This window comes from Apteryx rowi, unplaced genomic scaffold, assembly GCF_003343035.1.
Source record: "Apteryx rowi isolate R43461 unplaced genomic scaffold, aptRow1 scaffold_100, whole genome shotgun sequence".
Classification (NCBI taxonomy): domain Eukaryota; kingdom Metazoa; phylum Chordata; class Aves; order Apterygiformes; family Apterygidae; genus Apteryx; species Apteryx rowi.
The window spans coordinates 556,702-569,066 of NW_020447198.1; the positions used below are offsets into that span (position 1 = coordinate 556,702).

At 41.3% G+C, this 12,365-nt stretch overlaps 1 protein-coding gene across 1 annotated transcript in view; it reads left to right on the forward strand.

Moving 5' to 3' along the window:
* Nucleotides 1-12,365, forward strand: part of LAMC1 (laminin subunit gamma 1) — a 98,459-nt gene that overhangs the window by 17,123 nt on the left and 68,971 nt on the right. The window contains exon 3 of the mRNA XM_026062702.1: nucleotides 4-347. Within this exon, the coding sequence (XP_025918487.1) occupies nucleotides 4-347 (344 nt within the window). The remainder of the gene's footprint in view (nucleotides 1-3; nucleotides 348-12,365) is intronic.

Consider the following 12,365-nt stretch of genomic DNA (forward strand, 5'->3'; position numbering starts at 1 on the left):
GCTGGCGGCGCTGGCCGGCCGCTGCGGCGCCGCCATGGACGAGTGCGTGGAGGAGCGGAGCGGGCGGCCGCAGCGCTGCATGCCCGAGTTCGTGAACGCCGCCTTCAACGTGACCGTGGTGGCCACGAACACGTGCGGCTCCCCCGCCGAGGAGTACTGCGTGCAGACCGGCGTGACCGGGGTCACCAAGTCCTGCCACCTGTGCGACGCCGCCCAGCCCCACCTGCGGCACGGCGCCGCCTTCCTCACCGACTACAACAACCAGGCCGACACCACCTGGTGGCAGAGCCAGACCATGCTGGCCGGCGTGCAGCACCCCAACACCGTCAACCTCACGCTGCACCTGGGTAAGCCCCGCGGCGGTGCACGGGGGGCTCGGGGGCCGCCCGCCCCCCCCCCTTCCTCCTCCTCCTCCTCCTCCTCGCCGCCTCGGGAGGGGAGCGGGCGGGCGGCTCCCCCTCGGGCACCCTTGGTCCCTCTTTCTGCGTCGAGGCATCGTGTGGACTCGCCTGATAACCGCTCTGTCCCCGCTTTAGCGAGCGCCTGCTCTCCTGGAAATCGTGGCCGTATGCAGCTGTTGCTCTCGCAGAGCGTAGCTGCSAGTGATCGGTTTCTGTATCGAGCGTGGTGGCAAAGTAACTCGAGTGATAGATAACATGGGCAACTCTAGGGCAGGAAAGRCCATGGACCTCCATCATGCTGAGCTGAGAAGAGCAGAGCTAATTTCCCTTTCAGATTTCTCACCATCAGCTTGATACTGTATGCAGTGGCTCCTGGTGCCTGTGGTGCCAGCGTTGTGAGAATAAGTTTACAGAACGCATATGCCTCCCTTTTCCCCTATTTTCTGTCTGCTGTGGTGTAACGCTGAACGCTTGCTATTTAATAACTTGCACCGTTTACTGCATCTTTAGCCGTTTTATATGTGCTCGTCATACCTAGTCATAAATTGGAAAAGACAGCTTTGTTTTCTTCTTTTCTCCCATAGAAGGGGCTTTGTTACTCCATTCCCTAGAATGCCCCACACTAGTGGTGTTTCTTCTAAATGCGTGGTCCAAACTCTGCAYCTAATTTCTGAAATGAAATCTGGCTGTCCTGTCCTTAACGGATGCTTGCCTTAAGCTCACAGGAGCTCCTCCCACTTAAATTAGAGTTGCAGGAATGCTTCTTTTCCCAAACAAGGACTTWGTTTCCTCTCTCTTTGCCCCCTCCTTCTAAACTAATAGTCTCATTCCTGCCTGTCAGAAGCTTTGCACCATCGTCTTGCTCTTCATTCTTGCCCTCTAATAAGGACAGGAGCAAAATCTTTGGTGAGAGAGTAACGTGTGAAGACCAGTTGTTACCTTAACACAAAGGTGAAGACTTAGGGTCTGATTTGTCATGCGGGTCTTCCTTATTCTCCACCATACGGAAAAATCATAGTAAAAATAAAACAGAATAAATGTAAGACAAAAGTGAAAAAAACCTTCTGGGGGAGAGAGAGGAAACAGAGACTGAATATCATTGTTTGTGGAAATGCTGAGCTATATTTTGAAATTCTTCTTCCTGCTCAAGGGTTAAATTGCTGCTTTGTTGTGTTGAAACTTAATTAAAGGCCACAAAGCTCTTCTATAGCTAATCCCGTTGCGCACAAAACAATGAGAAATGTGTCTGCTCCAAGTGGTAATAAATTGCTGAAACAGATTTTTGCTGTATGTAAACAAGCCGACCTCACTAAATTCTCGCTTTCTTTGCTTTGTTTCAAGCAAATGTTTACTGCAAAGTTTCTTGATATGAATGGGATCCTTTTACTAGAGGGTTTGCTCCATATTGGACMTAACCTTTTCACTCCTAAGCGGCAGACTTTTTTTTTTTTTCCCTGAAGAATGATTATACTTGTGAAACAGTAGTCCRTGGAGAAAAAGGGACATTGAAAGTTTTAAGGAATTGCTTAAYTGAAGCCTGCAAGCTAAGTGCTTGCTAGTTATGCTGTCAATTCACAAAACACAAACTTTAAGCAGTGTAGTTTGCACTTGTGTTCTGCAGTAAGCATGTCTTATCTAATGCAGTGGAAAGTTGAGATTGTAGACTTTTCTGACAACAAACTTGGAATTCATGGAGAATAAGGCTGATCTGAAAAAATGGAAAAGTGATAAACACTGTAGAAAGATGTGTGTGTAGATATATGCAAGAGCACATCAGTGTTCTGTTATTCTGAGATGGTGTAGTCTTTACAGTATTATGGTTGGGAAGAGTACTGGATGATCTGTCAGTATGTGCAGTAGTTGGTATTTCTACAGAAGCCATGGAATTTAGTCATGTAAAAGGAGAAAATGAGTTTTCTAATTAATTAGCATTCTCAGAATTTTCTTAGGAATAAAGTATCTTAGCCTTCACTTTGGCTTGCAAACAAGATTATTTTTTYCCCCTGCTCTATTCATTCAGCTATTTAAGCTATCTCAATATGGAGGAAAGGTAATTGTTTAGAACTGGGAAACAAACCAGCCAACAGAAAATTAAAACCAGAGTTTAGATACTCATTGCTGTTTATGTAATTAAACAAAGCAAAATTAAAAAACTTATATTTAACAGTCAGTGTTGAACCTTAAACTAGCTGTAGTTTTAACATGCATAATGTGTTTCTCAGTTTTTTTTTTGGGGGGGGGGGGTAAACTTGGAAAAAAAGATGTGCAAAGATGCYTTGGGTTCCAGAACTTGTGATGAATGTGGTGTTTCAAAGCTCAGGCTTTCAGGGAGATGGAGATGATTATGCTAAATCCTTTACTGGGGATCACCTGCTAACTGCATTCATCTGTCTCAGCAGCCAATAAAATTTCAGTTTCCTGAAGTGTTTCTGTATGTTAGGAGCTTCAGAACAAATATGCCATGTGTAAGCTTACATAATTCTTCAGATAAGGGGAGGTAGTTTTTAAGGCCTCTCTTCCTTTATCTTTTGTACCCTGGGGATTTTTATACAGGACGGTGTTGTTTTTTAAGGCAGGAACCTGAGATCTGATTTCACCTTTTCTCTCCTTTTTTATAGTTCATTGTACTAATCCTTTATTATCAGTACAAAAATTATTTTGTGGGCACTTCATAATACTTCATGTTACTTTGGTGTTACTGTTATGTTTGAATCTGTGCACCTCTATATAATGCATGTTCTTTGAAAAGCAATATGTTCATAATCCTGGACTCTGAAGAAATGTGTGCATTTTGTTAATGAAGACAATTACATTTTCAGAACATATTACTGATGAAGTAATATTATAGCATTACAACATGATCGTTGACAGTCTTAATTTCAGGTTTGTTTCCAGACTATTGTAACTTCATGAACTTGTATATTTTTAGATTAGAATACTACTTTTATGAAAAATCTGTCTGGCTGACTTTGAGATGTTTGAGCATGCTTTTGTTTATTTTTTCCCAGTTAGATTTTCAGATGGTGTGTTTGTAATGTAAAACCGTTCAAGAGTAGGATCCTGGTTATGGATATGGTGGCGGTGGAGTAAGGTTTAAAAACAGTAATAGTAAAGTGTCAAGCAGTTTGTTCACGTGCTATGCTAGCAGTAAATACTCTTGAACATTTTTGTATGCGTTGTTGAGTTGCTTACTGAAGAAGTACAGAGTACCAAAAATGCCCTTTCAGTCTTGAATGCTCAAAGCTTCTCCGCAGCATTACTCTGTTCCGGTTCTCGTGGATTCTTCAAACATCTTTGTTTGAATGAGCTATTGCCTGCTACACTTGGATGTTATGTGCCTGCGGGCTGCGTTCCCCACAGAGCACCACAGTCTGCAAGACACTTAATTACTGAAACTGATAACAGAGGAAGCAAAGGGCTTGACAAGTATTTGTGTGCTCTGTAGGACRTAAATGCATTTTAGGATACAAGGCCCTTTTATGAAGTTAGTTCTGCATGATCCTTAAGGGTTAGACTGTACGTTGAAACTGGTATCCTTGTTTGATATCACATTTGCCTTTAGTCTTAAAAGCACTGGTAGCCAGAATATTTAGCACAACTTTGAACCCATTCTGGAGTGATAATATCCACTCTGGGCTTCCAGCATGCAAATGCTGACCTGTATTGAAGGATCCTGAGTTTTTGGCAGTTTGGGATGTTCAGATTAATGTGCAATGATATTCAATCCATATAGATCAATGTTAATTTCTGAAGAGTCTGCAAAAGGTAAATCAGAAAAGCAGGTCAGGCGTCAGTATGTGAAAATTGACTGTAGAGATTTGTAACTTCTTTGAAACTTCTTAGAATTCACAGTTCAAAACAAGTTTGAAAAACTTTATTTTGGGGTCTAGATGCTAGCAAACRGCTTGTTACTGAAAAATACAGTGCAGATCATTGTTACTAAGTACAGCTAAAGACTTGGATCCCGGGAACGTTTGAAAAGCAGATCTCTCTGTCCAGTAGTTAGGATATCACTGAGGAGATGGGAATTGGGAAATTCCCAGTCCCTTTACAAGGAATATCCAGAATTATAAAAGCTGCTTCTCTTTGTATGAGAAGGTATAAAAACCCTCTAAGTAGGATTCCTCCCCCAAGAATTCAGGAGACCTGAGTTTAAGTTGCACCTTTGAATTTGGGGAAGGGGGATTTGAACCGACATCTCAGGGTAGTGGGAGACTACTGCTATATCCTTTTCTTTTCTTCACCTTTTCTTAAAAGCATCCCTYTATTTCCCCTATTTTTGCAGTTCATCAGATGGGGTCAAGTCTAAATTAGAAAGAACTCAACAAATTTCCCCCCTCATCCTCCCAATGCCCACATGTATTCCAAAAATAAAGGACTTCGGTGTAGTGGTGACAGTTTTAAGCAGAACATGGATGCTAAAAAATTACAATATGTAGTTACTTTTGTCTTAGCTTTTTTGAAGCAAGAGTGTCACATAAGAGAACGGCACTCATTGTGAAACTAATGCTTGGAGCATTKGTGTAGTTCTGGCATCTCACCAGCATTTCATATGCATACGTTTTAGTTACAGCTTTGCTACTTAGGTCTGTAACATGCCAAAGCAAAGCCATGTGTTAAAGATCTTCCTTCAAACATTGAAAGAAGGGGAAAGGAAAAGAATGGAGGTGGATCTCTTTTTTTCCCCCGCCCCYTTTTTTTTAATATACGTTGCTGGACAATGGCTTGTATTTTGTCAGATTTCATACCTTTTTTTCATACCTCTTTTTTCAGAGCAAATGCTCATTTCTCCTTCCTGCAGCTCTAATTTGTGTACTTCTTGTTGCTGCTGCTACTGTTCCTGCACAGCTTTTTATCCATCTTTCCATGGATTTCTATGTGTGCCTCCCTGTTTCCTTCCCAATTAGTCCTACTAGTGTCATCTCTTTCCTTTCTTCCCACCAGACATTTTTATTCTCTGCCCAGATCATCTCGATTTTAACTATAATGATCCCAGTGTGTTGTTCCTCTGACAAAGAGGCAGCATCCGCAGCGCACTGGTTGCTGTTAATGGCRATAGGGTGGCCCCGTCTCCATTAAGTACAGGCAAGCTTCTATAAGCCGCTTGCAGTCTAAGAACAAGCTGGTCTGTGTTTCCGAGGGCATTCGGGAGGGATCGAGGTAACTGGCCCKCTGTGGCTCGGCAGGGAGGGTGCCCAGGAGACCTGCTTGACTAATGACCCCGGTGCCTCAGCTGTGTGCTGAGGGCTGCCCTGCCGAGCCCAAGGATCCRGGGCAGAGGCCTGGCCTTGCCGGCTGGGTGTTACAGGAGTCTCTGCCCGACTCCCACCCCTCTTCCCTTTTCCCTGGAAAAGGAGCCAGCACAAGGTGCTGGAAAGCAGCCCTCTGTTAGCCTGCCTTTCAAGAAAAAGCAAAATTGCTGGCTGCCACAGTTACAAACTTGTCAGCTGTGTTTGTAGACAGATYGTGGCTAGAGCTGAATGTTGCTGCTCACAGATTCTTTTGAAATCCGTACTGTAGACTGTAGAGCCTAGCTTACAGATGTGTTGCACCAAGACAGGTGGGGTCTTGTACAGGCTAAATAATGAAAAACTTGTAAAAGCRCCTGGTTGTTAGGAGAAAGAGGTTGCATGTCTCCCCCACTTTCCTCTTTCCAAACTACTCAGTCCTTTCTTTGGCTTTGAGGAGAGTGATGATGCTTGGTTATATAGACTCTGTCCACAAAATGCAGTTTGGGGTRTGATTGCCATTTGAAGGCATTTATAAGGAAACGCGGGCAAGATGCCGGTTTTTATGTTCAGCCTCAGTTTGATTTGCCAGTTGTTTGCAGCAGAGAAGTTTTTTTTTTTTTTTAATACAGAAAAGCAGCTTTTTTTAAGGAAGGGCTATATAATGTGGCTTAATTCAAATATTTAATTTATGCAACTATGATGTAATCAGTTTTGCTTTAGCACAGCTAAAGATAGCACAGAATGAAATTGTTAGTTTGATGGTTACTCTGTTAAAACTCTACTAGGCTGCTGATCATTGTCTTCCTACGAAATAACCACAAAACTAAATGCAAACAATTAGTATGCTTGTGAAATTCTGCATAGAGAAGTGCAATTTAAAAACTTGCAATTTGGGAAACCATAATTAATACATTGGGAGAGCATTTCTAGCACTTACATTGGTGTTAAGGGGAGGGTGCGTGTGTGTATTGTGTGCGTAATTGCAGTGTGTCTTTAATTTATGCTCTTTCTCAGTTAATAACTTTAATTTTCAAATCAATGCTTTTAAGGAAATCTCTTGCTGCCCTAGTGAGAAAATGTAATTCATTCCTTTTCCATAATCAAGTTGYTCCTGTGTAGCTGTATGTTATTCTCAAAGAGCTGAGTTTAGAGGGGGCAGTCTGAATAACTTTAGCTTCTTAATGTGAGTTTCCTTCTTTAGCAGGCTTATACTGGGTCTGTAATCTTTCTTTAATAAAGTCTTTTTATTGTCTGAGAAGTAAGGATTATTTAATCTGGAAGAATTCACTCAGCTGAGAGCAGTGACTCTGACTGTGCAATTTGTGAGGAAATCCTTTGGAGACTTTGTTAAATCGAGGCCTGGGAATGGCTTGCTGAGTACTTGAGTGACTTCACTGTGGTATTCGTGGAGCCCTGAGGGGACTCTATTTTAGTTAGTCTTACAAAGGCTTGATTTACATTTGCAGGTTTCAACATGAGTAGTTAAGAGATCAGTTTTTTAATGGCCAGCAGTTGTTCAGTGCAGTTATATAAAGTAGCTTTAAAGCTCTTTATCACTTCCCACATACCCTTTAATTCTCAAGTTTTCTCTGATTCCTTAGTCCTGCATCTTTCTTGGGACACTGATGCCGYTACATGAGGCATTTGGGAATACTATACATGGCAGAGCATTTATTTTAGGGGATGGAGAGAGTTGGGATTGTATGGTATTTTGCTGCAAAAATAGCTGCTATTTGTGGTGCTTGCTATGAATTGCTAGAAGGATTAATCACCAGTTTTGACACAGTCAAATAGTTGCTTTTGTAGTTTTAATACTTGAAAACTATTGTTTGCTGTTCAGAATTTCTAGCTTGCTGAAAAAATACTGATTTAATAGAGTGATCAGTAGCATTTCTTTTATAGCCCAAAGCTTTTGAAATCTCTCTCAGACTCTGATAGTCTGCAAGTAGAAATCTCAGGCTGCTGCTTCTAAAACTTACTGCTGTGTTAAGATTCTTTCCTCTTTGTGGAGATGTTAAAAAAAAAAAAGTGATTGTTCTGCAAACAACATCTAAAGAAAATAATTTTCAGTGCAGATGGATGGGATGGAAAACTCAGATCCCTAGTTCATCATAATTCTTAAATTGCAGCATAAGATTGCAGAACTGTGCATGTTGTCCTTAACCATATAACTCTTGTCTGATTAATATCTGTGATGTTAATAGCACTTGTGTCCTTGAGGTCCTAATTCTTCAATTGCTGTCACAGATAACACTGTGCTGAGTAATTTTATACAGGCACAGTGTCCGGTTCTGTTTTCTACCTGGGCCTTAGTTGGAATCCACAGTCTGGCGTGTTAAACTGAGCTAGTTATGTCTAATGTCACTGTCTTTGAATTGTAACAGCCTTCAGAAGCTTCACCCAGGACTGTGGTTCGTTATGCCTGTGCTACCCCCCACTATAAGGTTCTGTGGGAGAAGAATCATTTCGTTTTGTTTTTACACATCTCTCCTATTAGTGAAAAGCTTCTTATCAGTGGCTATCACAGTAAGTTTTAGTGTCTGTTCAGAAAATGCGTTTCATGACTTCCTGGCAAATTGTCTGTCAAATTAAGGCTTACAGACTTTGAAGTGCAGGATAAATCTGTGTGCTTGTGTTGAGGACTTGTGGAATTACGAGTTCGTTGTAATATTAGRACAACTTTTCAACATGAAACCATTTTCAAAGGATTTGCCCAGGATTGTTCTGAAGGTCTGTAGCATCCTTTGAGTAACATAGATTTGAAAGGTTTTTTTGTTGTGTGTTGTTTTTTTTTAAGCATATGAAGAAAATTAGATTGTGAAAATAGAAAATGATAATTTTATTTATTGTGTAATCAGAATACTTTCACTGTCAGAATTCTTATCTTTGAATTTTTACAGGAAGACGAATAAAACCTTGGTGAGGAAAGGAAGAGGACCATGCTCTGAAACTTATCATTTTGAAGAAGTGAGGGTGTGTAGGGTAGCTGGTAGCCAAAATGAGAGGATTTGGAAGCTTCTGCGGAGTTTGCTATGGAATTGGCTACCGCTGCAGTTGCAAGCTGAGCTTCAAATGTAGCGCTGCGTGGCCATGTGAGCAGCAGGGACTTCATGGCCATGTTGCAGCCAGGGTCACCTACTTGGGAACTCTAGTGCAAGAGAGATTTTATTGAAGCTGAATGCTGGATTGCAAATATTTCAAATAGGAATTCCTATTTAAAAAAAGACTTTTATAAAAGATGAATTGTCATGTCTTCGAATGTAAAAGACTATTCTTTGCACACTTCAGGCTCATGGGGGTAAGAGGGACCTCCTTCCCTATTTTACTGCAGTCATATTGATTTCTTTTTAGCAGTGTTCTTGTAAGGTGGTGACGTTTGGTGTCACATCAGCTTTGCTGAAAGGCACAGGACAGCTGCTAAACTAAACAATTGTGCTGTGAGATTAGAGAGCTACTATTAGCAGAAATGGCCAGCTGTCAAAGGAAAACAACAGGAATATTGAGATGAGAAGTTGTTTTTTATAGTATGCCATCTTGCAGGTGCAAGCTAGTATGACACAGTTAAGCTCTGTATGGTGCCGTAGGTATTTTTGAGGTAAAACATAATGGACTTCCCAGAATGTTTCTGTAGAAGCTTGGAAAGTGGTGAAAACTCATGAATTGTAAACAGAATTAAAATTACCTTGTCGTTTCAGTATAAATAAATAGTCAGCCTCTATCTCTGATCTCTTCTACTGGTCCAGCCTACCTGAGAGATCATTAATAAAAAAAGAAAGGGGGGGGAGGGGGAAACCTGACCTCCTTTTGTATTATTCAGGGGTTTTCACCATTTTGTTTTGAAACTGGGTGGTAAAGCATTTATTTTTTCCATGCTACTACTTGTTTTAGATATTACGATGTGATAGTCATCAAAGAGATGTTTCTAGTAGTAATCATGCCTGCAGTTCTGAGACAACACAGCTGTGTTCAGTACTGAAGAATTTCAAAATTTCCTTTAGAAAGAGTATCCAAAAACTATCATTGGATTTTTATTTTATTTTATTTATTTTGGGTAAGCTAGTACTATCTTGTATAGATAGAATTAGCTATAGAATTTCAGATAGCTTTAGGTTTTATTTGTACATTAAGTTTTGGGAATTGATATTTTTGGGGAGTGGGAAGAATAGTATTTTTAAGGTTTTTGTAGAGTTGGTATACTGAAGTCTTGCAAAGACCCAGTATTTGTGAATTCTCAGATCCATTTTCGGTGCGTCTCTGTTGCAGACTTCCTGTGTGTTTGGACAATTTGCTTCTCTGCCTTTGCTTTGTTAGTGGCTCCCATGTTTGAAGTGAGGGAACTAACTCTGCAGCAGTGAAGTAATCCTCGAATTCATCCTCAAGARTTTGAGATGCTCTTGGGAGAAGTTCCGGGTGCAGAATTGTAAATGGCTTTAGGTGTGGCAGCTGGCTAAAATGAAGGGGGTGAATTGGAAATGTTGAAGACTTGGCCCTTTCCTTGCTCTTGAAACTCTTTGTAATTGAAAGGTCAAGCTACATCTGGGAAAACTCTTAAGGGTGGGGGGAGAAAAAAACCACAGAACAACAAAAACTGCTTGGTAACTGTCAATGGTATAAAGCCTATTAAGCTACTAGGGGAGGGAAGACTGATGGCTGACGCTAACAGGGAAGCTCTTTAGTGAGTTGTTGTTCTTCCTTGGCACGTTTGTCTTTAAGTGGACAATGACTGTCTGTGCCCGACAGTTCTTGGCTTGTGTGTGGATTGTCTGAAATGCTCGTTTCTTTGCGTGCTCCAAGACCGAGTGAACTCTGAAGTTTCGAGTTGTCGCTGGGCCAGTTCTAAGCAAATGGCTTTCATGTTGTGATTTATTTTTCAAAATCTGCTTTACAGTTCAACCTAGTCAGCATGAGAACAAGACTTAATCCCTACCTCAGTGAGCTTCTGTTTGTACAGCACATGGAGCATGTATTGGTTTATTTTGGGGTGGGTGGAAATCGGGGTTTAGAGATTTTGTTTTCCTCCTCTGTGAAAGGGAAAATATATTTTCCTGCATCATCCATATTTTTGGAAAGTGAATCTTTCTGAACTTGTTCAAATTAAAAAAAAAGATGTCTCTCCTGGAGTCTTTAAGCAGATGGCTTCACTGAACTTCTTCAAGAAGGATAAGCCTCTCTTTTGGATCTCTCAGGATAAGCTCTTTTCTTGATACTTTCTAATGACATACTTAAATGGGGTAAAGGCTGTGAAGCGCATGTGAAATACACCCAACTGCACCAAACTTCATCTTTCAGAGTATCTCTTGTTGAGCTTGATGGAAGGAAAAATCAGTCCATTCTGGAAAAATGAGCATTTAGATACCTCTTGTCATTTCAGTGTTAAGTAGGATTGCCTGACTAAATAAAAAGAAAATGCCTTCCTTTCCTCCTAGGAATTCTGTGGTCCATTTCTGATGATGTTGATTATTTATAGTTCTTTCATCTGCAATCTGTTAAATGTTCACATCCTGTGGGATTTTGCTGTGGGATATTCTTCCCAGCAATTCCCAAGAGGTGGGTTGTGTTGTGGAACCAGTCCATGGGGACTATAGTGTAGAGAAGCTGCGTGCTCTTCCTTGCCCTGAAGCATTTGAATGTGTTTTCTATGTGGAATTCTGTCTATCTGCATCTACTTTATCCAGTACTGCCTCCTGGCTGGGAGAATCAGTGTGCAGTTATCTAATTTTATCTGGTCCAGGTACATAATTGTGTTTTGTTACAGCAGATAACGCCTTCTAGCTGCTGCTTTTGCTGCTTCTGTAGTTCTGAACTTTCACTGTGTTCCTTTATGGATCTCCTGGATACTGTTATCCTAGTTTGAGTAATATAGTACTTCAAGTTTCTCAACACTGAATCAGCTGTTTGATGAATTTGTTAGGAATCTAATGCTTAAGTCAAGTGTGATTGCTCTAATCTACTTACTGTCCTCCCATTTGCTTTACTGTCATGTTTTCTGGCCCCTTTCCTGTACCTCCCCCTGGCTTTCTGATTCTTTCCTCGACCTCTTGCAAGCTGTCTAGGTTTCTCCTCTGCCCTGCTCTCATTTTCCTGGTAGTGACTTCTGTGGGCTGTGTAGTTCATGGTGGTTCCCCCGCCATATCCTTGGATGTGCTGGTTCTGCTCGAATCTCCGGGCGCTTCGGTCCCAGAACCTGCATGGGTAGCATCGCCTCTGCTTCTGCTCTTGCGCTGTGGTTGCTTTAGCTGCTCTGTAGATCTGTCTTCAGTCAAGAGTCTGTAGAAACTATGAAAATCAAGAGAAGGAGGAGGAGTCCATACTGTGCCATTGGCCAGCAGTCTGCAGATACTCAGAAGGTACTCAGCTGTTCTGTAGGTGGAAGGAAAACAAACTTCTGGTGGTGACTTTCATTTTGTTCAGACTTCTGAGATTCCCAGATGAAAGGTGCAGTGTAAATCCAGAATTATTAAATGCCATAATATTATTCTGCAGTTTCCCTTCTTGTACATGTTGGTGTATGTGTGGGGGGACTGAGAAGTTTTCCTGAGTTGAAGCTATTTCTTGTCATAAGTCTTTCCCCCTCCTCCCCCCATTCCCAGCATACATGTCAGGTTTTGAAGAAATGTTCAGGAATATGGTGTAAACAAACTTGGTGCTTTTAGTTTCTCAGAGATTTTTCCAAATCAGCAGGAAGGGTAAGAATTTTGCCCACTTAATTATTGCTGTTCTGGTGGATATTCCA